Genomic DNA, 27,776 nt, shown 5'->3' on the forward strand with positions numbered 1-27,776 from the left:
CTCTCTCTCTTTAAAAAATAAACCTCACTGTAAAATTAGAAAAATTTTAGACGTAAAATTTGACAATCACCAAATAGAAAACATAGCGAAAAATGAAAATGGAGGAGCCCTATTTTCATTAGAATATTGATCATAGATACTATAATGTAAATGATTTGTTGTGGTTCAATCGACCTGTCACACTCTTAGCCATTTTCTAAAATTTGTAAGGTTTATAGGATTTTTATTATTGCCAACATTGTATCAATAATATTATAAATTATATATTCTATTGTAATGAAAATTTGTGTAATCTTAGGTATTTATTATATTAAATTGTGTGGATTAATTAAGAATATTTTTGGAGATAAAAGAAAAGTGTGTACGTAGGATTAATGATAAAAAATTTCTAAATAAAGGTGAATTGCTTCATTGAAAAGTACATATTTATATTCCTCTATTAGTATTTGGGTTGTAAACTCTATAATAGAGTTGGTTGGTGTGAGTGGTTTGGCACTCTCACTTTTTTAGAGAGGTAAGGGGTTCAAGCCCCGCTCTCGTATGGAGTCATCACTTTGGCCAGTACTATACCCCTTACGGGCCAACCCGGTGCGAGCAGGGATTAGTCTGTATTATGGTACGGACTTGAAGGTGCCTTCCACAGTTGGGGCTCACTCAGGACCACCTCTTGGTTCAGACAAAAAAAAAAGTGAATATATTGTGGTAAGCGATGTGGGCAATATCAGATGCGAAATATTGAGAGATCATTAACGCATATATTTATTGAAGATGCATATAGAGGAAAGAGTGTAGATCCGGCCGTAACAATTATGAAGCTTTCCCCAAGTATACTCATGCTTCCTTTATTGTTCCGAAGTATTTTTCATAGTGTGCAGATTTACTTTATGGTGTCTTAATTCGTCTTAAATGATTACTTTAGTTGTTTGGGATGCAATGTCATTTATTGTGTTAATTTTAAACAACAGAAAAAAAAAAGTAACGGTAACGAAAGACTAATTTGTGATATTGAAGTGTACGGGCTTAACTCAATCTAAAAATTAGTAAGTTAACTCAAGAGTTAAGAGTTGTCCAAATCTTATATGTTGAACCCAAGTTTAATACACAATTGATGCGGGATGTTATTTCTAACACCTCCCGTCATGCGTAGGATTGGCAAAAAAACTCGAGTTAGTCCCGCCTAAACCTGCGGGCTTTATGTATGGCTCGCATGATGAAGTTACAGATATTAACCTAAAAATTTGAAACTTACTATGAATGGCCTTGCTTAAAGACTTTTGCAACTTTAATTTATAACAAGTATGTATATATACACACACATAAGCTTAGATTGCATTTGGATGGCTTTTTTAATCAATTCAAACAATATGAAATTTATCGGATTAATCCAAATCTTATCTGTATCCGATTTTGCCCGCCCCTACTATTTATAAGCCCAAGTGACTCTCTTTTACTAATTAATAAGGGAATTTTTGACCTTATATCCTTGCTGTGGCATTAGACTATTAGTCATTTTGATTGTTTCCTACCTTCTATTTACGCCAGCTGTAACATTGCATTATCACCATTTTAGCCATTTAAATGAAATTTTATTTTTTTCAAAACTAAAATGACACCCTTAAAATTTAAAAAAATAGTTATGCAGACCTCAAATTCTTAATAAAGAATGTCAATACTCCTTTGAACTACAAGATTCTTAGTAGATGATAACCAAAAAAATTAACTTCAAAAATTTTCACTAAATGTAAATCTGATTGAAATAGTTTAAATTGTTCTAGTAGACTAATATATATAACTTAAATAATTAATTTCATTATTAATTTTTAAAACGTTAATTAATATATTTTTAATTTTATTATAAAAATTTTAAATAAATCCTTGGATTAGATAGATTTTACAATTAATGTAATACTATTGATTTATTAATAATATTAAAATTATTTTATATGATATTCAAAATAATTTAAACTCTTATATATGTATTTTAATATTATGTCTCTTTATTATAATTTGGTTTAATATAATACGGGATTGTAAAATATTAAAATATTTTTCAATATCAAATTATTTTAATATGTATATATCATTACATTTATTTTAATATCGCAATTATATTTATTATAAGATATAAAATTAAAGGGTATTGCAATAAAGTAGAAAAAGAAAAAAAAGTCTTATTATAAGATATACAATTAAAGAGTATTATTCACCATATGAGGTTCTACAAAATTATTTCCCCAAACAGTGTCCTTTTCTCATTTTCAAAAGAAAAAATAAAGTAAGAATAAGTCCATGGGTTTCAAAAAATTTCTAGTCTTATCATGGGACCTACATTATCTGCCACTATAACTAATGACAAAGTTTTGGTGGGATATGGGAGAATTGTCAAAAGTTCACGCCGCGTAAGAGTTTTTGGTGGTATGTGGGAGGATTGTCAAAAGATCACACCACGTGATATAACCACAATTGCTACATTTTTTTTAAAATAATGATGGGAGTTATAAATTATTTATATAAATTTGCGTAGAAACTAATGTAACATAAAGAAGTAGCTGAATAACAATATTTGGTATAAAAGAAAGAAAGAAAAAAAAACTATATATAATAAGGGCTAATTTGATGATATTATAATTTTTAAAATAATTATTATTAGATGTGATGCAGAAATAATTTGTTGAAAAAAGAGTAAATTAAAATTTTGATAATTCCTAAATTGGATATAATATTAAATAAAATTTATTTAATATATGTATAATAATTTTTATTGTGTATATATAATAATCAATAATATATATAATATATATAATAATTTTTTATCTCAATATTATTGATAATGATAGTAATCTCTTCAAAATAATTTTATTTTATAATTAATTTGAATAATTTTAAATTTTCCTAATATATATATAAAATCAGTTTTTAACTTTAAAATTATTTTCGAGCATCTCAAAAATAATAATTATCGGGAACAGGCTAACAGCAGGAAGGTGGAGAGAGAAAAAAAGAAAAGAAACGTTTCGTGGAGTCGATCAAAAGCAAAAGTAAATGACACAAATTGCATGTCCACATCAAAGGTCAAAAGCAATTAACGAGGAAAACTTTCTTCATTAAGGTTCTGGCTAGGGGTGGGCAAACAAACCGTGATCTTAAAAACACCGAACCGAACCGGTGGTTTTTTCTAATTCGGATAAATTTTTATTTTAAAAAAAATTGAAATATATCATTTGTAAAAAAAAAACCGAAATGTCAATTCGGTATTCGGTTCACTCAGCTGAACCGAAAAACCGAATTAATTTTAGATTTTATTCAAATCGACATGTGTTAAATTTTTTTTTATAGATCCAAATATTGAGTTGGAAAATGCCTAAAGTTGATGTTGATATTGATGAAGATGGAAGAATGTTGTTGGCGTTTTTTTCTAAATTTTCTTTTTATTTTGTGTTGTAAGTTGTAATTGTTGTTATTTTTATTTCTCTTTACAACATTATGATTATGTTTATATAGATGGAGTATTGGAGTTTGGTTATGTATTTTGAAATTTTAATATTTCATATTTTGTGAGTACCTTATTAGTAGTTAGTAAGATATTAGTGATAAAATGTGTTTTGAATATTTTGTATTTATTGTTAATATTTGTAATGAAATTAGAATGAACAAATTGTTGAAAAAAATTATTACATTCATGAGGCCCAATGGGCTAAAAATTTGAAAATTTAAAATAGGCCCAATAGGCATAGAACCGAAAAAACCGAACCGATCCGAAAAGATCCGTTTGAGTTCGGTTCTTTTTATAAAATAACCAATTTAAATCGGTTCTATTTAATTTCGATCCGAACCGAACCGAACCGAACCGTGCCCACCCCTAGTTCTGGCCTACCTAAAAAAACAGAAAAAATCACCCCAAGGTCAAAGCACAACGATAAGTTTAGAATTGCAGTTTTTAATTTTTTTTAATAAATCAACGTGTATAAAAAATAGACAATAATTTTGAATAACTTTTTTTGATAAATATAGACATAAAATTTTAAAATCACCAAATAGAAAAACAGGGTAATTAAAAGAGAGCCCCTGTTTCTCCTCTGTTTTGTTTGCTATTAAACAGGAAAATGAAAAGATCGCAAGCGGAAATTTTGTTTCTACGTTGTCTCTTCTCAATGCTGCATGCATTCAAATTAAACCTTACATATCCTAGCAAACTCAGTAATTAATTATACATATTTATTTATTCAAAAATTATTATTATTATTATTATTAATTATTGTCAATAATATATTAATATACTAATTAATTGTAAAAAATTTTATCATTCATAACAATAATGATGATGATGATGATAATAATAAAATTCAAAATATATTAATTAATTAATTATTTAATAATAATAATAAATGCAAAGTGTATAAATTGATTAGAATAATTATATTAATTAATTAATTATAAACATATTTTAATTAATCATAATAATTTTTTTACTGAAGACAAAATAGACATTTTATAGTTTGTGAGAGAGGGCAAAATGGTTAATCTTGGGAATGGGGGATTGATTCCCACCACCTTCCTTGGGAACCAATGTTCCATTACTCATTCGTAAATTTGGGTAGTCCCCATAATTCTGATTCGGATCTCTGCCTCCATTTTATGAAGTAAACATCATTAATGGTTTCAATTCTGGATTTCGATTCTCCGATCCAAGAAGTAAAGGTACCATTATTGTTGATTGGTTCAAATGCACAAAGAGAATGTACCATATGGCTAGGCATCATGGTTGTGCTGCACAAGTAACCTTTTTCTTTTCTTTTTATTTTTCTTATTTTCCTTAACGGATCAGAAGAAATTGGTGCCTTTGAGATACTACAATGTAAATAAGTACTTATGGTTCATTGAATCTATAACACTCGGTACCCTAAGGTTACTTTTGAAAGAGGGCTTTTCTCACTGATTGCTAATATTCAAGTAAGTTTGTTTCATTTGAGAAGGTGGAAAGTTTCAAACTTGTTGTATTGGGATGTAACAAACTTTGGCCTTATATGCCTGTTGTGACGTTAGACAGTTCATTTTGATTGTTTTCTAACTTCCACTTACGCTACTGTAGCACTGTATTATTCACCATTTTCGCTGTTTAAATGAAATTTTATTTTGTCAAAAATAAAATGACACCATTAAAATTTTAAAATATAGTCACGTGGATCCCAAATTTTTAATAAAGAATACCAATATTCCCCTTGACCATAATACCCTTAGTAGGTGGTAATAAAAAAATTGACTTAAAATTTTTACGAAATGTAAATATGATTTAAATTATTTAAATTTTCCAATAGACTAATATATATAATTTAAATAATTAATTTAAATATTAATTTTTAAAATGTAAATTAATATATTTGTATTTATAAAATATTTGTAGTTATTATAAAAATTTTAAATAAATCCTTAGGTTAAATAGATTTTACAATAAATATAATATTTCTCATGTATTAATAATATTAAAATTATTTTATATGATATTGAAAATAACTTAAATTTTTATATATTTATTTGAATATTATGTCTCTATTTATTATGATTTGGTTTAATAGAATACGAGATTGTAAAATATTAAAATATTTTTAGATATTGAAATTATTTTAATATGTATATATTATTATATTTATTTTAATCTCCTATTTATATTTATTATAAATTATTAGAGTTAATTTTTTAGTTAATAAATTTAAATATATTATAATTTAAAAAAAGAAGTTTTATTGTCCGTTATTCACGATATGAGGTTCTATAAAATTATTTCTCTAGACTGGTGTCCTTTTCTTATTTTCAAAAGGAAAAATAAGTTGAAGGGTTTCAAAAAATTCTAGTCGTATCTGCCACTATGACTAATGGGAAACGACATTGCAATTGACATGCTTTTCACAATATGACAAATTTTTGGAGGGATACAGGAGAATCGTCAAAGGTTCACACCACGCGAGAGCTTTAGGTGGGATAGGAGATGATTGTCAAGAGTTCACACCACGAGAAACTAATGATAGGTCTAATTTTGCTGTCAGTTCTTTATTTATTTATTTCATACATTATTGTCTTGTTGGTATTGTTTTGTAAAGGTATAAAAATAAATTAAAATATTAGGGGTGCTGTTAAGTTACAGCTGATGTAATTTACAATCTTTTCAAAAATAATGTAAAAAATTTAATAGGTGGTGGAACCTACATTTTTTTTAAGAGACTAAAAGTTACAACAGTTCTAACTGAGTAAAATCCAAACATTAGACAATAACACACATTAACAATACATATAATTTGGGTTTGATTTTTTAAAAATTATTTGAGTATCACCTATCCTTATGAAATTAATGTGAATATATTTTAATGTTAAATAATCAAAATTTGTTTAGTTATTATTTTTATTTCATACAGGTTTGTTTGAATTTCAAGTTGTTGCTAATAAATATTTCTGTCGTGAAAGTCGAATTCAATAGCTACAAAAGCAGAGATAATGGTATTGTATATGGTTTTTAAGAATGCAAGGATAAGCTGGATAATTGACTTAAATTCTAATGATTAAAAGAGCAATTATCCCTTCAATTATAATGTCAATTTCTTTAATTAGAATTTTTTTTTCATGTGACATAACCACAATTGCTAAAGTTTTTTTAAAAATAATAATGGGAGTTATAAATTATTTATATAAAATTTGTGTAGAAACTAATGTAACCTAAAAATGGTTGCTGAATAACAATATTTGAAACTTTAGGTAATTTCCATATGAGCCCTTTTTATATTCAGCACTTGAATCGGCGGAAATCCGACTTGAATTGGCTTTCGGTTTATGGCTGCTTACGGTGGCGGACGACTGGATTTACAGTCGCCGACTGCTATGGATTATGGTGGTGGTGTAAATTGACGGAAAAAGAAGGTGGTTGCGGCGCGTGTAGGAAGCACTCGTGGGTTGTCGTTTCGTGTGGTGACTGCAGGTGGCGATCAAGGGCTGAAGGTGGTCGGTTTTTGGTCAACGGAGGCCGGCGAGTTTGTTGGTGGAGGTGGCTGAATGGTGGTGGATTGCTTGGTGAGCCGCGGGTTTGGGTTGGTGATTTGCGGCTGTTCAGGCGGCAGTTGAGGCAGCGATGGCTGCGGCTTGGTCGGCAGTGGCTAGCGAGGTTTGTGGTGGTGTTGGCTGGCTGATCGGCGCTGGTGGGCGGCGGCGGTGGAGGTTGATGTGGCGGCTAGGGTTTTCAAATTTGTAAAGTTTTATTTTTTATTTTTATTTTATTTTTTTGGATTTGGAGTGGATGGGTACGGGGTATCTAAGAAAGCTGGGAGATTTGCAAAGAATCGCTCTGATACTAATTGATAGAGCGAGACGTAGCGGAAGTGGAATTGATAGGGTAAGAAATACTAGATATCGTTTTAATAGTATATCAAGTCAATACGATTAACTAGGGTAAGAAATACTAAATATCGTTTTAATAGTATATCAAGTCAATACGATTAACTTACGCTCTAATCAAATCGTGATTAGATATTGTTCTAACTTAAACAATTCAAAGCGACTCAATGAGATTTTTACTAGTGCGTAATACAATAATAGATGACGTTTTAATCCAAACGACTATACAAGAAAAATTTTAATAAATAATTTTAGAAGAAATTATAAAAGAATGATTTTATTTAATAATTGAACCCAAAGTTTTGAAAACAATAACAGACATCTTTATTTATAATAGAAGAAACCCGTTTTTCTAAGTTTATATAAAAATGAAAACTAAATCACAATTATAATGGAAAAAAAATTAAAATACATACCATAATTGACTCAAATTAAAATAATAAATATTCTAGAATTCTAAATGATTTAAAATAACGTTAATTAACTTCCTAAATCATTTCTTTGGTGTAAAACATTTTGCTTCCAACCTCGCTTTAAAGGTTTGAACTAGTGTTACCAACAATAATGTATCAAGTCCAATCTAACTTAAGATCCTGCTGATACATCTACTGATGTCCTTGTTTGGTTAGACAATAATGAGTCTATCTCATCACTTGTTACCTTTTTCTTGAAGACTGCAACCGTTGAAGCGATAGCCTCGCAGAGAGTTTAAAGATCTTTTTTCATGTTAAATAAAATGGGCATTTGATTAAGAAATTTATCTCTATCTCCTTCTATCAAATAACCACAACCATCCAAAAGGAGAAAAAAAAATTAGAAAAGTCCATGGGTCATAATAATTTCTGCTCTGTTCCGGAACCCATTATCTACCATTATGAATGATGAAAATGAAAATAAATGGCATGTTCCCAAAATGACGAAAGTTTTTGGGGGATATGAGGAATTGTCAAAAGCTCACACAACGCCATACAAGTGCTATGTCTAATTTTATTTGTCATGTGAGGGTAAATTTCATTGGATCCCCTTATTAGAGTGACTATTTTCAAAATACCACCTAAGGATATGAAAACATTACTCTACTCCTCAAATGCTGTTACTTTTAACCGTTGACTGATTTTGACTTAATATATTACAAGAATACCCTTGACCGATTGACTCTAACAGAATATGCTGCCTAACAGTTTTTTGTGGTTAAAAAGATCTATTTTTATTTCCCCTAGAGGTTTGACATATTTGCAGTTTTATAACAAAGATGGTTTTGTTAATAAAAACACCCTATGAAATTATGGCATTTGTCATATGGTAGGTGTTAAAGGCAAAAATAGCAATAATAAAACCTTCAAGAAAAATAAAATTATTTTTAATCTATTTTAATTAATAAAAAATATAATCAACAAAAAATTTCATCTACAATATCAACAAAATCAAAATCAAAATCAAAATCAAACATTTAAACCCTCCATATTTTACCATTTATTTTTTAAGATAAATCATGAATAGATTAGTTATGTTGCCCTTAATGTCATTTGAGTGTCCAGAAATTACATTAAACAAATTTTGCAATATCAATTTAAAAAAATAAAAAAATTAAACTCAATAAAAATAATAATTATAGCAGTACAAAAAATAGAAAAATGATATCATAATAAAAATTAAAACAAAAATATCAAAAAAATCATCTCGACAAAAACCAAACCCATAACATGTCCACCATCATCGCACTTCAGTGCAGTATCCATAACAACAGCACCAAACGTTGATATGAAAGCACAACAGACTAAACTTCAATTGGCGAGAACGACAGTCAAAATCATTTGTACCAATTAAATTAACCAATTCTAAGAACAAATAAACAATAATATGCAAACCCTGAGATTAAATTACCCAATTCTAAAAACAAATAAACACAACTCGTCCCTCCGTTGGAGAGAGAAGAAGAAGAAGATCGGTGCCATGAAGAATGAATAAAAAGAAAATAAAAAAATGGAAGGAGGAGAGAGGCGGATGGTGGTGATGATGATGGGGTCTTCTCCTAAAGTCAATGAAAAGACGAGGTTTACCCAAATCGATGGATAGACCAAATTTGGGGCTTTGGTTGCTATTGCATTAAGACTAGCGAAACCTCCATGGGTTACTGGTTCGATGTTTGGGGTGCTGCGCGACAGCGCAAGATTTGGGGCTCTTGAGCTCGATGGGGCAATGGAGGGGCTGCGGCGTGCGGCGGCGGCGGCGTGATGAAGAGGTTGCTATGTGTGGTGAAGAGTTGTTTGGGTTGTTTTTATGAACTAATGTGTACAACATAATGGATATTTTTAGATTTTGAGGGGAACATTTGGTTCTTTGAAATGTGATTTTGATTTGTGATTGGATTTGCAAGAAAAATAGTGGGCTTTGAATCGATGGATAGAACAAATAGGTTGATAACTTCATACAGTTAGAAATTACCCAATTAAAAAAAAATATTGGCAATTTGGGGCAAGGTGAAGTTTATTGAAGCATTTTTCTGAGTGATTGAAAATTTTAAAACAATTAGGTGTTGTGCTATTTAAAAAAAATAGAAAAGATAAAATCTTTACCTTTTCTTTAGTTAGCTGACTGTTACAAAAATATATAAATATAATTTTATCCTTTAGGCCATTAAAATTAACAGAGAAATAATGAAATTTGAGGAATAAATTGAGTTTTCTTATTTTTGGGATATTTTAAAGATAGGTACTCTAGGAAGGCGTACAATGAAATTTACCCGATAATATCAAATAATGACAACCATCTAAAAATATATGGGGCTTTCAAAATTTTGAAAATGTAGTCAACTAGGGATGACAATGGATTGGATCTGATCCAAGATCCACGTGATCCAAATCCAATCAGATCGAATTTGGATCGGTTTAAAATGGATTTGGATATCGATGTGCGGATCTAAGACGGATCTGGAGCAGATCTGGATCTATCTTAATATCTAAATCCATATCCATATCCACTCATCTTTTAATTTTATTTTATTTTAAAAGTTTCTTAACAGTTGTGAAATTATAATGATAATAAATTTTATTCATAACATATTAGTAGTATTTACCATGCATTTAAACGCTTAAAACTTAAATGTTAGTTTTGTAAATTTAAAGGTCAGCCAGCCCCAAAGCACGTACATGCAATATTCAAATTGCAAGCCAAGTAATATAACCTGGCAATTTATTTTATTATATTGGCCAAATAATTTTTAAGAAATATAGTTATTCATATATTTAGTCAAATATGGTCATAATAAAAATAATAAAGGACTGAATATAAATCATATTTAATTTATATGTCATTATCTAATGTTGTAGGAATGAGGGTAGTTGTATCGTGGATATTAGAATGATGAAGGAGACAATAGAATATTAGATTGATCTTACTCCTGCAATTACTTCGGAATGATATTTTATTATCTTTCTTATTTGTTGTTTTGGTGTAAAAGTATAAGATACAATATTTATTATATTTTTGAGAAAAATTATATAATTTATTTGTTATCAATACATTTTAGCCTTCAATTTTCAATCTAAAAAATTATTACTTTTTTATTACTGAATTTTAGAATTCATGACGGATCTAGAGCAGATTTGGATTTTAATTTTTTTTTTCGGATTTGGAGCAGATATAGATATTTATTTCTTTTTTGGATTTGAATATAGAGCGAAAAATATGGATTCATAACGGATTTGGAGCAGATACGAATCTTGATTTTTATTATGGATTTGGATCTGGAGCAGAGTAGATCCAACCTATATCTGCCCCTTTACCATCCCTATAGTCAACATTTAATCTTCAATGCTCAAGAAGATGAAATGTCTAAAAATGACACGCAGGGCCCACTCAAAGACTAAATAGCCCTTGATCATATGTAACAAACTTTGACCTTATTTCCCTACTGTGGCATTAAGACTATTGGTCATTTTGATTGTTTTTTACCTTCCATTTACGCCTAGTGCAGCATTGTAATATTCATCATTTTATTTGTTTAAATGAAATTTTTATTTTTTCCAAAAATAAAATGGCAGCCTTAAAATTTAACAGAATAGTCATGTAGACTATAAATTTTTAATAAAGAACACTAATATCCTTTTTTACTATAGCACTCTTAGTAGATGATAGTAAACAAAATTGACTTCAAAATCTTTTTACTAAATGTAAATATGATTTAAATAGTTTAAATTTTCTAGTAGACTAGTATGTATAATTTAAATAATTAATTTCAATATTAATTTTTAAAATGTAATTTAATATATTTATTTTAATAATATATTTGTATTTATTATAAAAATTTTAAACAAATCCTTGGGTTAAATAGATTTTATTATAAATATAATATTTCTCATGTTTTAATAATATTAAAATTATTTTATATGATATTGAAAAGAATTTAAAGTTTTATATATTTATTTGAATATTATGTCTCTATTTATTATAATCTGATTTAATAGAATAAGAGATTGTAAAATATTAAATATTTTTAGGTACTGAAATTATTTTAATATATATATATATTATATTTATTATAAAATATTAAAATTAATTTTTTTGTTAATAAATTTAAAAATATTATAATAAAAAAAAGAGTCATATTGTCCGTTATTCACGATATGAGATTCTACAAAATTATTTTCAAAAGGAAAAATAAGTTTAGGGGTTTCAAAAAATTCTAGTCTTATCTGCCACTGTGACTAATGCAAACGACATTACAATTGACAATACTTTTCGAATATGACAAATTTTTGGAGGGATATAGGAGAATCGTCAAAAGTTCAAACGTGAGAGTTTTATTTATTTATTTTATTTATTTCATACATTATTGTCTTGTTGATATTGTTTTGTAAAGATATAAAAGTACAAGGAAAATATTTGGGGTGCTGCTAAGTTACAACTACTGTAACTTACAGTCCCTTAAAAAATAATGTAAAAAATTTAACACGTGGTGAGACCCACATTATGTTTGAAGAGGCCGTAAGTTACAACAGTTGTAAATTAATAAAATCCAAATATTAGACAATAATATATATTAACAATGCATATAATTTGGGTTTGATTTTTTTTTAAATTATTTGAGTATTACCTATCCTTAAGATATTAATGTGAATATATTTTAATATTAAATAATCAAAATCTGTTTAATCGTAATATGTATTTCATACATTGCATGTTAGATTTGATTGAATTTTAAGTTGTTGCTAATAAATATTTATGTTGTGAAAGTCGAATTCAATAGCTACAAAAGCAGAGATAATGGTATTTTATATAGTTTTTAAGAATAAAAGGATAAGCTGGATAATTGACTTAAGTTCTAATGATTAAAACAGAAACTATCCCTTAAATTATAATGTCAATTTCTTTAATTAGAATTTTTTTCAACAATTGCTACAGTTTTTTAAATAATAATGGGAGTTATAAATTATTTATATAACATTTGTGTAGAAACTAATGTAACCTAAAAATGGTTGCTGAATAACAATATTTGAAACTTTAGGTAATTTTCATATCAGCCCTTTTTATATTCAGCAACTTTTGAACTTAAACAAACTTGCCCTCGATCTTAATTTATTTATCCCATTTAAACCCATGATGCATGATGACATAAACAGATTCTTGTGTGATGAAAACATCAAGAAAAGACATCTCATGTTTTAATATAACAGAAAAAAATGGTCCATAAGTCTATCCATTATTTTATTTATTCAGTACAAATGGCCAACTTTAAAAAATGATAAAAGTCACACAACGCTTAAGTGAAAATTAAAAATTACATTTTTTAATACTCTCTGAGTCTCTCTCTCTCCCCTTTTTTTTCTAAATAAAGCTTATTATAATTTATTCATTCTATTGTAATGAAAATTTGTCTATTCTTAGGTACTTATTAAATTATCCTTAATTTATTACGAATATTTTTGGAGACAAAAGAAACACGTGTATGTAGGATTAATGATCGGAGAGTTGTAAGTAAAGGTGATTGCTTCATTGAGAAGCATATTAAAGAATTATGGAAAGTTGCACTGATCCAGAAGCATATATTATAGTTCTCATGCATACTTGAGGAAAGATACAAATTGCATACAAGTCTAGGAGCCATATCAAAGGCGTTATATAACTTGTCCAATTAATTAATTCTCTTAAGGGTCATATCGTGCTCACTCATTTCAAAAGCAATTAAGGATAAGAACTTTCATCATTAATTGATATGGCCAGTGTAGAAAAAATGCCAAGATCAAAGCACAAGGATAAGTTTAGAATTACACTTTTTAAATTTTGGTTAATAAATAAACGTCTATATGAAAATAGAAAATCTTTTTGGAATACCTTTTTTTTTCTTTTTTTAATGAATGTGGACATAAAATTTTAAAATCGCCAAACCGAAAAGAAAAACAGGGGAATGAAGAGATCAGCTCTTGTCGCAATTGCAAATTTTTGTTTCTATCTTACTGCCTTCTAAATGCAGTTGGATATTCTACTTTTGCTAGTGGAGTTTTGGGCCTTGTCGTAATTGGTGTAATTACGAGATCGGTGGTTGACATGGCTTTCCTTGTACAGGTATGTATGATTGTTTTTTTTGCACTTCTAAATGGATACTGTTGAAAAGCTTAAAATTGAACTGATAATTTTGTTTGGAAGCTCAGAAAATTCATGAGAAAGTGAAATAGTAATTTTGTTTGAAAGCTCAGAAAATTCATGAGAAAGTGAAATAGAATATTCTGGATTTCTTTTCTTTCCATAACATACAAATGACAAACGTAGCAGTATTTATGCTCGTTGCTTACATCATAAAAACAGAATTAAAGCAAGGTACACAACTATAACAGAATCAAAAGCGTGCTTAACTAATTGGCTGAGCTGGCATATACTTCTTTAACTAACACATGCTTATCGTGCAGCTACTCTTAGTTCACACGTGCTCAGTGTGCTTCCTTAACAGACACAAGGGAAAAGACATGATTTTGAGATATTGCACTGCAATTCTCAGAATGGTATAATGCTTCGTGTGTGTCTTCTTTATCTTGCTCTTCTGTATGCAGGCAAATACTACAGATGAATTACCGGAGCGGCTGATTGGTGCTGTACGTGTTTCTCATATAGAACTCAAGTCTGCTGTTGTCCCAAAGTTGGAACCAGAGATATCATGACTCTGGTTTCATTTCACCTCAACTGTGTTTTTTTTTTTTTTAATTAAAAAAATCATTTGTTTTAGGTATACATACATGTATTTTGATCCCATTTTCATGGGAATTTTGCATTAAAAAATGAAGAATAGTTAATAGGGAATTTCCTGATTCTTTAGTTACTATTTTTGGAATGAGTGTAATTAGTAGTAAAGTTGGTTTCTACTCGCAAACAAGTGAGCTGCTCGATTCCCAAGTGGTATCAACCAGTTTCCAACTTTTTAATATACACTAATTGTTCTTTTTTTTTTTTTTTTTTTTTAAATCAAGTATCCGGCCACCGGAATAAGGGATCCTTGTTATTATTGTAAAGAAACTAGCTTGTTCATAAAGGCCATGTTTGGCATGCCGCATTATACTGTATTAGCGCTCTGCATTGCATTAAAATATGACAATACGATGTTTGGCACTTCTTCGGTATTGCATTAAGAAAAAAATTAATGCGGGAAACCCCGCATAACAGAAACCCGAGTGAGACTCGGGTTTATACTGCATTAGCTTCTTCTTCTTCGTCTCCTCTATTTCTCTCTCTTTCTTTTTTCTTTTTTTTCCCTTTCCCCTCTTCTTCTTCGTCTTCCCTGTTACTCTCTCTCTTTTTTTGTTTTATTTTTTTCCTTTTCCCCTCTTCTTCTTCTTCGTCTTCTCTGTTTCTCACTCTCTCTCTTTTTTTCTTTTATTTTTTCCCTTTTCCTCTCTTCTTCTTCTTCGTCATATCTGTTTCTCTCTCTCATTTTTCTTTTATTATTATTTTTTCCTTTTCCCCTCTTCTTTTTCGTCTTGTCTGTTTCTTCTTCTTCTCAGTTTCTTGTTTGTCATCTTCTCCTCCATTTCTTCATCATCTTTATATAACACTAATAGTTGCCGCTACCTCCCTTAGTTCCTTTCTATGTTTGATTCAAGGGGTTTGATTTTGTAGATTGGTTAAAGACGACAGTGATAGATGAGATTTGTTTGAGATGAGATTGAATGCCTTCACAAAATTTTTATTTTATTGTGCTATGGGAATTAGTATTGGTAATTATTTTTTTTAAGAATTTTGTTTATAAAAAGACAATTGTTGTACAACCCTTATTCATAACTAAATTTGGGTTTAGAAATTTATTTTTAAAAAAAGATAATAGTTGTCATCATTTCTCAATAAAATTTAACATTTACACTAAAAAAATTATTAAATTTTTAAAATTTAAGACCACATATTTAGTTTTTTTAAGTATTAATAAATATTATTTTTTAAAATATATAACTTAAGTTAATCACAAAAAAAATTAATACAGTACAGTGTATCACCAAACATTGTACAACATTATTATAATACAGTACTAATGCAATACAACATAATACAATACACCAGCATTAAAATAATGCAATACAGCATAATACAATACAGTGTGCCAAACGCACCCAAAGTGTTTAACATCTTTTAGTGCAAAAGCATCGACGACGGAAGCCACGGCAGTGGCCACCGTGGAACCCTTCAGTTTGGCAAACAGCAGCACAGTTGCTCTTACTCACACATGGCCCCTTGAACCGGTGACTCTGAGACTCGCATATCCTAGCTTCTGCCGCCCTCGGCCCCATTTCACTGGCAAGAAGCAGCAGCACAAGTAGAACAGTTGAAAATAAACGCACTGAGCGCTCCATCTTTAGTCCTCAAAGCAAAAATAATCAAGAGAGATTAGATGAGAGAGCAAAGGAGAAAAGAGATACTGATGCAAGAATACAATCCATGCCACACTAATTGTTATTGTTTAATAGCTACTACTGTTAAAACTCAACAGCTAACAAAAATACTAAAAAAAATGATTTTTTCTTATGATGCTGTGAAAAAAATTACGGGTTTACTTATTTCCACGAGATCTTGTATAGTGTTCTTGTATAGTGGAATTAAGATTGTCTTCCCGATGGTGCAATTCACCCTCTTCCTTTACAGTCACTTGCACTTTGTGCAGCTTTGGTGTGGATAAGATTCCCAGGGAAAAAGTCTTCATGTTCGGACAATGTGTCACAAATACTCGTTCCAATGATGGGAATTCAAGAGTGTAATTCTCCAAACAAAAGCTGGTAAGCCTTGGTAAATCATCAAGTTCCAAAAGTTTTAATTCACTGAAAGCAATACGATTCTCCTTCACTTCTTCTCCAGCATGTCCTACGATTTCTTCTAATTTTTTGCAGTTCCATACATAAAGATTCACCAGACTAGTAGGAATTCCAACCTGAAAATAAGCAGAGAGAGTGTGTGTGTGTATGTATATATATTAAAAAAGTCAAAATGTAAGAGTATCATTCAACTAGGCTCAAAGAATGTTTAATCATACAATTATACGTTTTATGAACATAACAAACTGTAAAATATCTACTAGATATTTTTTGTTAAACAAAAAAGGTAACAAGATAAATAAATAAATAAATAAAAGCCAGATAAACAAAGATGATAAAAATGTATTTACACTATTTAGTATTAGGGACGTAGAAAGAATTTAAGGCAATTTCTAAATATTTTAGACTTATTTTGCATCTTGATATAAGTTTTTAAGCATAAATTTGCAAATTTCAACTATTCCTTAAAAAAAAAAAACTCAACTAAAATGCCTCTTTTTCCCTTTTCCTTGGTCCCTATTTTTTATGTATATATAAAAATGGAAAAAAAAATTTGGAAAAGACTTCGCAGTACTATCAACAAGGGATTGCTGTAAAGTGGATCTTTATTAAGTACTTCCAGACTCGAGGAAATTTCTTTACAATCAAGGGTCAGTTGTAAACAATCATGAATTTGTGGTTAATTAATGGTATAATCAATTCTTAACTAAACTGGAGATATTAATTAAATTTGAAGACTTTTTTTTTTTCCAATCGAAATGTGAAGAACTAAGGAAAAGAGAAATATATAGATAGCCTATCTCATCACTTGTTACCTCTTTCTTGAAGGCTGCATCTGTTGAAGTGATAGCCTCGCTTAGAGTTTAAAGATCTTCTTCCATGTTAAATAAAATGGGCATTTGATTAAAAAACTTTATCTCTATCTCCTTCTATCAAATAACGACAACTATCCAAAGGAAAAAAAAATTTAGAAAAGTCCATAGGTCACAATAATTTATGGTCTGTCCACGAACCCCATTATCTGCCACTATCAATGATGAAAATGAAAATAAATGGCATCTTCCCAAAATGGCGAAAGATTTTTGGGGGATATGGGGGAATTGTCAAAAGTTCACACAACGCGAAACAAGTGTTACATCCAATTTTATTTCGTCATATAATGATAATATCAAATAATAACAACCATCCAAAAGTATGATGGGTCTTCCAAAATTTTGAAAATGTCGTCAACATTTAATCTTCAATGCTAAAGAAGATGAAATGCCCAAAAATGACACGAAGGACCCACTCACAGACTAAATGGCCCTGACCACATGTAACAAACTTTGACCTTATGTCCCTATTGAGGTGTTAGACTGTTGGTCATTTTGATTGTTTTTTACCTTCCATTTACACCATTGTAGCATTGTACTATTCACCATTTTAGCCGTTTAAATGAAATTGTTATTTTTTTCCAAAAATAAAATGACACCCTTAAAATTTTAGAAAATAGTCATGTAGACCCCAAAATTTTAATAAAGAACACTAATATCCTTTTTTACTATAGTACTCTTAGTAGATGGTAACAAAAAAAAAAAAATGACTGCAAAATTTTTTACTAAATGTAAATATGATTTAAATAGTTTAAATTTTCTAGTAGACTAGTATGTATAATTTAAATAATTAATTTTTAAAATGTAATTTAATATATTTATTTTAATAATATATTTATTATTAAAGTTTTAAACAAATCCTTGGGTTAAATAGATTTTATAATTAATATAATATTTCTCATGTTTTAATAATATTAAAATTATTTTATATGATATTGAAAATAATTAAAAATTTTATATATTTATTTGAATATTATGTCTCTATTTATTATAATTTGGTTTAATAGAATACGAGATTGTAAAATATTAAAATATTTTTAGGTATTGAAATTATTTTAATATGTACATATTATTATATTTATTTTAATATCCTGATTATATTTATTATAAAATATTATAATTAAAAAAAAGAGTCTTATTGTCTGTTATTCACAATATGAGGTTCTACAAAATTATTTTCAAAAGGAAAAATAAGTCCAGGGGTTTCAACAAATTCTAGTCCTATCTGCCACTATGACTAATGGAAACGACATTGCAATTGACATTGCTTTTCGCAATATGACAAATTTTTGGAGGGATATGGGAGAATCGTCAAATGTTCACACTACGCGGGAGTTTTGGATGGGATCGGGGAGGATTGTCAAGAGTTCACACCACGAGAAACCAATGATAGCCCTAATTTCGCTGTCAGTTCTTTGTTTATTTATTTTATTTATTTCATACATTGTTGTCTTGTTGGTATTGTTTTGTAAAGATATAAAAGTAAAGTAAACTATTAGGGTGCTGCTAAGTTAAGCTGTTGTAACATACAGTCCCTTAAAAAATAATGTAAAAATTTTAACATGTTGTGGGATCCACATATGTTTGAAGAGGTCATAAGTTACAGTAGTTGTGACTTAGCAAAATCCAAATATTAGACAATAACGCACATTAACAATGCATATAATTTGGGTTTGATTTTTTAAAAAATTATTTGAGTATTACCTATCCTTAAGATATTAATGTGAATATAATTTAATATTAAATAATCAAAATCTGTTTAATCATAATATATATTTCATACATTGCATGTTTAATCAAAATCTGATTGCTTTTTACCTTCCATTTACGCCCACTGTAGCATTGTACTATTCACCCTTTTAGCTGTTTAAATGAAATTTTTATTTTTTTCCAAAAATAAAATGACACTCTTAAAATTTTAGAAAATAGTCATGTAGACCGCAAAATTTTAATAAAGAACACCAATACCCTTTTTGATTATAGTACTCTTATGGTAGCCACAAAAAAAAAAAAAATGACTTCAAATTTTTTTACTGAATGTAAATATGATTTAAATAGTTTCAATTTTCTAGTAGACTAGTATGTATAATTTAAATAATTAATTTTTAAAATGTAATTTAATATATTTATTTTAATAATATAGATATTATAAAAATTTTAAACAAATCCTTGGGTTAAATAGTTTTTATAATTAATATAATATTTCTCATGTTTTAATAATATTAAAGTTATTTTATATGATATTGAAAATAATTTAAATTTTTATATATTTATTTGAATATTATGTCTCTATTTATTATAATTTGGTTTAATAGAATACGAGATTGTAAAATATTAAAATATTTTTTGGTATTGAAATTATTTTAATATGTATATATTATTATATTTATTTTAATATCCTACTTATATTTATTATAAAATATTAAAATTCATTTTTTAGTTAATAATTTAAAAAAAATTATAGTTAAAAAAAAAGAGTCTCATTGTCCGTTATTCACGATATGAGATTCTACAAAATTATTTTCAAAAGGAAAAATAAGTCCAGGGGTTTCAACAAATTCTAGTCCTATCTGCCACTATGACTAATGGAGACGACATTGAATTGACATCGCTTTTCGCAATATGACAAATTTTTGAAGGGATATGGGAGAATCATCAAGCGTTCACACCACGCAAGAGCTTTAGGTGGGATATGGGAGAATTGTCAAGAGTTCACACCACGAGAAATTAATGATAGGCCTAATTTCGTTGTTAGTTCTTTATTTATTTATTTTATTTATTTCATACATTATTGTCTTGTTGGTATTGTTTTGTAAAAATATAAAAGTACAAGTAAAATATTAGGGGAAGTAAAGTAAAATATTGGAGGTGCTGCTAAGTTACAGCTGCTGTAACTTACAGTTCCTTCAAAAATAATGTAAAAAATTTAACATGTGATGGGACCCACATTATGTTTGAAGAGGCCGTAAGTTATAGCAGTTGTAAATTAGTAAAATCCAAATATTAGATAACAATACACATTAACAATGCATATAATTTGGGTTTGATTTTTAAAAAAATTATGTGAGTATTACCTATCCTTAAGATATTAATGAGAATATATTTTAATATTAAATAGTCAAAATCTGTTTAATCATAATATGTAATTCATACATTGCATGTTAGATTTGTTTGGATTTTAAGTTGTTGCTAATAAATATTTATGTTGTGAAAGTCGAATTCAATAGCTACAAAAGCAGAGATAATGGTATTTTATGTAGTTTTTAAGAATACAAGGATAAGACCATAACGCATGAGATAATGGTATTTTATATTAAAAGACCATAACACATGTATTTGAGCCATTTATATTGAGGACACATATAGAGCGAAGAGTGCAGATCCGGCCGTAACTATTGTGAAGCTTTCCTCAAGTATTCTCATGCACGCAGACCTTAGCTGGTCAAGTTTTCTGATTCAATATAATCAATTTCCGCGCAGTACTAACGACAGCTTCTTTGTAAAGCTCTTCAACCACAAGCATTTCTACAAGGCAAAAGACTAGGACGTGTCGGAATGAATATCAATAAGGGAATGTCTTATGAATTTAGTTTATATCCTAATATAAGACAATCAGTAAATATTGGATGCAATCTATGGGCTAACATTTGATTGATCATTATACGAAAGAAAAAAAGGTACAAAAATACAAAACAGAGCTGATTGATGGCCTCTCAGAGTCAGTTATATGACAAAGTAGCCACCACAACAAACTTGAACTTGGCTGGAGGTCTCATTAGCAGTATACCTCAGAAATTAAGACAGAGACTTTAAAATGCAAACTTATGGAGCAATTTAAGCACTGAAACTAATAACAGTGATGCCAAAAAAGGTGCAGGAGTACGATATTAGCAATTGACCTCTGCTTTAGCTTAGACAAAGGTTCTCATCACAAGGGACTCATTAGTTGCCCTTGCCTCACACGTTTGGATGCTAAGGAGAAAAAGGAAGCTTGAATTAGTCAATCTCATTTCTAATGGCATTCACAGAGAACCTATAAAACAAAAAAATTATGAAAAAAAAAATCATCCATAATTCGCCAAACCGAAAAGAAAAACAGGGGAATGAAAAGAGAGCCCACGGGAATGAAGAGATCAGCTCTTGTCGCGAAAATGCAGTCGACTGTAACTATATCCGCGGTCCCTAGTACTTAGAAGTAAATGCTCTTGGAATTTCTATTATAGTACAAATAGCTCTATAGATTGATGTTTCCCGTTCAAATAGCTCTTCCGATACCATTAACATGTTCATCTCTCTGTAGATTGATGTTGACATAGGTTATTCTACTTTTGCTAGTGGAGTTTTCCTTGTACAGGTATGTATGATTGTTTTTTTTGCACTTCTAAATGGACACTGTTGAAAAGCTTAAAATTGAACTGATAATTTTGTTTGGAAGCTCAGAAAATTCATGAGAAAGTGAAATATAATATTCTGGATTTCTTTTCTTTCCATAACATACAAATGACAAACGTAGCAGTATTTATACTCGTTGCTTACATCATAAAAACAGAATTAAAGCAAGGTACACAACTATAACAGAATCAAAAGCGTGCTTAACTAATTGGCTGAGCTGGCATATACTTCTTTAACTCACACATGCTTATCGTGCAGCTACTCTTAGTTCACACGTGCTCAGTGTGCTTCCTTAACAGACACAAGGGAAAAGACATGATTTTGAGATATTGCACTGCAATTCTCAGAATGGTATAATGCTACGTGTGTGTCTTCTTTATCTTGCTCTTCTGTATGCAGCCATACAGATGAATTACCGGAGCGGCTGATTGGTGTTGTACGTGTTTCTCATATAGAACTCAAGTCTGCTGTTGTCCCAAAGTTGGAACCAGAGATATCATGACTCTGGTTTCATTTCACCTCAACTGTGTTTTTTTTTTTTAATTGAAAAAATCATTTGTTTTAGGTATACATACATGTATTTTGATCCCATTTTCATTGTAATTTCTCATTTACTTTGAATGAAAGTCATTGCTGTTTTCGAATGGGAATTTTGCATTAAAAAATGAAGAATAGTGAATAGGAAATTCCCTGATTCTTTAGTAACTATTTTTGGTATGAGTGTAATTAGTAGTAAAGTTGGTTTCTACTCGAAAACAAGTGAACTGCTCGATTCCCAAGTGGTATCAACCAGTTTCCAACTTTTTAATATACACTAATTGTTATTGTTTAATAGCTACTACTATTAAAACTCAACAGCTAACAAAAATACTTAAAAAAAATGATTTTTCTTATGATGCTGTGAAAAAAATTACGGGTTTACTTCTTTCCACGAGATCTATAACATGGTCTTGACTTCACGAAATTCTTTTAATTTAAAGCGTGCTGGTGTGAGAAGGTCAGTTTGACTGATTAATTCTTTTTAACAGTGGTCGAGATAATTTTACTATACTAAAAAATATTCTTATTCTGATAATGCCACAAATGTTATGTTGTTTTCTTCGGCTAATGATCTTCTATCAGGAGAGGTTAGAAATCAAATGCTTAAAAGACCAATTGAACGAATAATACAGAAATTTAGGCAGAATCTAATTGAATATTGCGTGAAACATGAAACATCAATTGAAGTCCTTAAACGGAGAATGCATCAAACAAATCCAAAGTGTCTCGCAAGTGTGTAGCATGACCAAAAAATTGTAAATACGTTTAGAACCAAATTATTCAAGTACAGGAGAACGAGCAAATTGAATCATGTGCAAGAGATTGGCCTGGTTCGAGATAGCTTCTTCACTGTACCTGAAGGGTTGGCTCAATCTTTTCTTTAGAATTCTGCACATTTTGTAATTCCTCGTATTAGCAAGCATACATTACAACCCTAATAATAAAGCAAGAGTAATGATACGAGCACAACCTCTTGTGCACAAATAATATTGTACAAACTAATATAACATAATATGATTGATTAAACAAAAACATAACATGACCTTCATAATTTATTTATTATTATTTTATATTTTCAGTCAAGCAATCATATTATGCCACATTAATAGCTATAGAAATAATTTACTAGATAATGCCAACACTTCATTGATACTCACCATTTCATTGAACAATTTTTTTATGGTGTCATTGAGGTTGCCTTCCCAACATCCTTCATCATCATCATCATCATCATCATCTACTTCATCACCATCTTCTTCTTCGGTGGGTTTCACTTTGTTTAGCTTTGGTGCGTCTACGACTCCTTGAGAGAAAATCTTCATTGTTGGGCACTGTCTCACAACTACGTGTTCCAAGGACGAGAACTCAAGAGCGTAATTACCCAAACTAAAGCTTGTTAGGCTTGGCAAACAATCAAGTCCCAAGTACTCCAATTTCCTGAAAACAATGCAATCTTCCGCTTCTTCTCCAACCTGCGACTGTATAATTTCTTCCATCATTTTGCAATCAGTTATCTTCATTCTTTCAAGATTCACTAGACTTTCAGATGTTGAGAGCGTCAATAAATTTATCAACCCATGACACTTCGATACTTTCAGAGTCGCAAGATTTTCCAAATGCCACGAAGCTGGTACTAATTTCTGCAACTTACTACATTCAGATATTTCTGGACTTTTCAAGTTTGCAAAAACCTTGTTGGATTCAGCATTTTCCTTCCAGAGATGCTGCACTTTGTGTAATCTAGACAACTCTAAAAATCTCAATTGAGGGAATGTAACCTGAAAATCAACAAAATTAAGTTGTAAATGAAAATATGTATCCAATCTCTGCAGTCTTCCCCTGCATATTTTATAGACAAGATTAATCACGGCATTTTATATTTTATTTCCAAATTAGTATGCTTTGCAGTAGGATCCCAAATATAAGTATCAAATCGATTATCCTTTGAAACACATAAATGAAATCTGAGGCTAAATCCAATATGAATTAGCTAGGAAAACAGAGATGTAACACACATAATTAATATAGTTCATCACCTCGTGTTACCAGGCATCCAATTAATTTCAGACATTTTTATAATTCATACTATAAAGTTAGTTAATAACTGCGGTTATATTGTTAAATCAGATATAAATTAAGACGACATGCAAAAAGATGAGTCATTAAATTTGATTTGATTCTAATGAAATTACAATTGTGCGAAAGAAAGTGAAGGGAAAAATAATAAGAATGATTACCTTTTCATCGAAGAGATGTTGTATTTGATCAGCTACCAAGAGGTTCTCTTCTGATTTTAATTTTTGAGGTTCCTTATTATCTGCTGTCATGTGCAGTATAGATGTAGAATTGGATATGAATGTTTCCATATCAGGGCAATTCTCAATAGTCAGACTCCAAAACATAGGCAGTTCAATTATATTCCCAGTGAAGTTGCAGAATCTTTTGAGTTTTGGAAGATCAATGAGCCTTAGCCAGGAAAGGCTAGGAAACAGGGGGCCTATATGTTCTTCCTTAGCACTTAGCTCTTCCAAATGAAACACCTCTTCTAGTGAATCACAATTCCTCACTTCCAGCCATCCCAAATTGTTCAAGCACCGTAGCAGATTGACTGGAATAGCACTCGACATATTGGTGCAGTCATCCACCACCAGCTTACATAAATTGTTGAAGAAGCTGACAGGCAGTGCTTGGCCATGCCATATTTCTTTCAAACGTGGAAAATATGAGAGTTGCAAATACCATATGTCACGGAATCCAATCTGCACAAACCAAAACAATTGCACTGGATATATACAATTTTTTTTTTCAAAGGCATTAGATATATATATACATTAAACTTACATGTTTTGTGTTTTAACTTCTAAAAATATATATACAAGGCAGGTGTATATGTTTAAATGTGCGAGTGCAAGGGAGATGCATGAGCAATTTTGATGAATCGATTCACACATACCATTTCTTTGTAACACTTCTGTATAGTGGAATTAAGATTGCCTTCCCGATGGTACAATTCACCCTCTTCCTTTACAATCACTTGCACTTTGTGCAGCTTTGGTGTGGATAAGATTCCCTGAGAAAAAGTCTTCATGTCCGGACAAAATGTCACAGAAACTCGTTCCAGTGATGGGAATTCAAGAGTATAATTCTCCAAACAAAAGCTGGTAAGCCTTGGTAAATAATCAAGTATCAAAAATTTTAATTCGCTGAAAGCAATACGATTCTCCTTCACTTCTTCTCCAACATGTCCTACGATTTCTTCTAATTTTTGGCAATTCGATACATTAAGATTCACCAGACTACTAAGAATTCCAACCTGAAAATAAGCAAAAGTGTGTGCATGTGTGTGTATATTAAAAAAGTAAAAATGTAAGAATATCATTCAACTAGGTTCAAAGTATGTTTAAATCATACAATTATACGTTTTATAAACATAACAAACCATGAAATGTCTACTAGATAATTTTTTGTTAAACAAAAAAGGCAACAAGATAAATAAATAAATAAATAAAAGCCAGATAAACAAAGATAATAAAAATGCATTTACACTATTTAGTATTAGGAACATAGAAAGAATTTAATGCAATTTCTAAATATTTTAGACTTATTTTACATCTTGATGCCAGTTTTTAAACAAAATTTGCAAATTTCAACTATTCCTTTTGGGAAAAAAAAACTCAACCAAAATGCCGCTTTTTTTCCTTTTTCCTTGGTCCCTTTTTTTATGTATATTTAATTTTGGAAACAAAATTAAAGTGGATCTTTATTAAGTACTTCCAGACTCGAGGAAATTTCTTTACAATCAAGGATCAGTTGTAAATAATCATGAATTTGTGGTTAATTAATGGCACAATCAATTCGTAACTAAACAAGAGATATTAATTAAATTTGAAGACTTTTCTTTTCTTTTTTTCTTTTTACAATCGAAATGTGAAGAATTAAGGAAAAGAGAAATATATAGATGAATTTGTGAACCTATAAGATGAGTGACTATCCTTTAATTTTTGAAAATTGTACTTATTAAGATATGAGCAGAAACAATTAAATTGAATTATATTATGCTGTTGAATCGTGATTAAAAAAATTATATTGTTGATTCTAATGCTGGCGAACCTAAAAACTGGACTTAAAATGTAGATTTGAGAGTGGTGGTTCGAAGTACAATACTTGAAATAAATAATCAGTGGCTGAATATCATTTGTAAACCCAAAAATGGTTACAATATTGTTGGATGTAATTTGAAAAAAAAAAAAAAGATTCGAAATGAATACAGCAGCCTTACCAATGGAGGAAAAATATTCTTTAGGTTATCACACCGAATTATCTCTAAATTCTTCAATTTGCTGAAAGACTCCGAAGCAAGCTGGTGGTGCCATATTTTTCTCAAGTTACCCATCGACTCAATACGTAATTCCTCCAACCTAGGAAGTCGTACCTGGCAGTTAAAGATTAAATAACTAATTAATCAATTAATGGCATAATCAATTGATAACTAAATTAGAGGCAGATATTAACTAAATTTGAAGACTCAAAGAAAAGACAAATTAAGTATTGTGACTAAAATTAATTTTTTTATTAAAAAAAAAACCTTTTCGTCAAAGAGAGGAGGAGGTTGCAAAGAAGGAAATTCAACAACTAAATCTGAATGAATATGTCTCGTGTTTGCAAAGCTTGTTAGTTCTGGAAGATCTGAGAGCCGCAGGGAGTGTAGTTTAGGAAACACTTTTAATTCAATCAACTTTCCTTCATCTCTTTCTGACCATCCCGTGGTGTCGACTACCCCTTCCATTGACTCACAATCGCTTATCTCAAGATGTTGGAGTTTCGCAAGACTATTAACCATAGAATATGAAAACAGATACTTCATACGCCAACACCTTTTCACAGTCACTTTTGTTAAATTTTGACAACAGGACATTCCTTGATTACGATCGGCCCATAATTTTTTGATGTTTCTTAAATACGCGAGATTCGATTCCTCTAAGCTCGGAAGAATAACCTGCAAAGAAAAGCCGTACATTTTTGTTCCTTCAAGTATAACCATCAGCAACGATTAATCAATTAATTATTGAACAGAAAATTATCACCTTTGGAGCAGTATCACCATCAGCAATGATTTCGTTGAATCCCAAAGAAGTTGTTGGTTTCTCCATATCGGTTCCTATAAACAAACAAAAACAATATACATAATTAATCTTTGTTGTTGTTGTTTTTTTTTTTTCAAAATAATTGAGGTGAAGTCCATAATCCCACCAATACTTAATTTCAACACTTACCAAAAATCATTTCCAGATCATCGCAAATAGCCACT

General features: G+C 29.7%; 2 protein-coding genes across 9 annotated transcripts in view; both read right to left on the reverse strand.

The window, feature by feature from the left end:
* Nucleotides 1–27,776, reverse strand: part of LOC102617357 (disease resistance protein At4g27190-like) — a 123,777-nt gene that overhangs the window by 38,358 nt on the left and 57,643 nt on the right. For 6 of the 8 annotated variants that reach the window (XM_052441599.1, XM_052441601.1, XM_052441598.1 and 3 more), the window contains 3 exons: nt 24,706–25,227; nt 23,626–24,246; nt 23,179–23,356 (listed from right to left, as the gene is read on the reverse strand). In XM_052441599.1, the coding sequence (XP_052297559.1) occupies nt 23,315–23,356; nt 23,626–24,246; nt 24,706–25,227 (1,185 nt within the window). In that variant the 3' untranslated portion in view covers nt 23,179–23,314. Of the gene's footprint in view, nt 1–23,178; nt 23,357–23,625; nt 24,247–24,705; nt 25,228–27,776 lie in introns of those variants that run through there. The other 2 variants (XM_052441602.1, XM_052441604.1) reach the window with 2 other exon arrangements.
* On the reverse strand, nt 15,962–16,337 carry LOC127902499 (defensin Ec-AMP-D1-like). The gene has a single exon (XM_052441706.1). The coding sequence runs from the start codon at nt 16,206–16,208 to the stop codon at nt 15,978–15,980; it is 231 nt and encodes a 76-aa protein (XP_052297666.1). The 5' UTR covers nt 16,209–16,337; the 3' UTR covers nt 15,962–15,977.

Source organism: Citrus sinensis, chromosome 5 (genome assembly GCF_022201045.2).
Source record: "Citrus sinensis cultivar Valencia sweet orange chromosome 5, DVS_A1.0, whole genome shotgun sequence".
In the NCBI taxonomy this organism is placed as follows: Eukaryota; Viridiplantae; Streptophyta; class Magnoliopsida; order Sapindales; family Rutaceae; genus Citrus; species Citrus sinensis.

What these genes read in the sequence shown, in the direction of transcription:
- LOC127902499 (XM_052441706.1), bottom strand. Translation starts at nt 16,208, where the DNA reads ATGGAGCGCTCAGTGCGTTTATTTTCAACTGTTCTACTTGTGCTGCTG.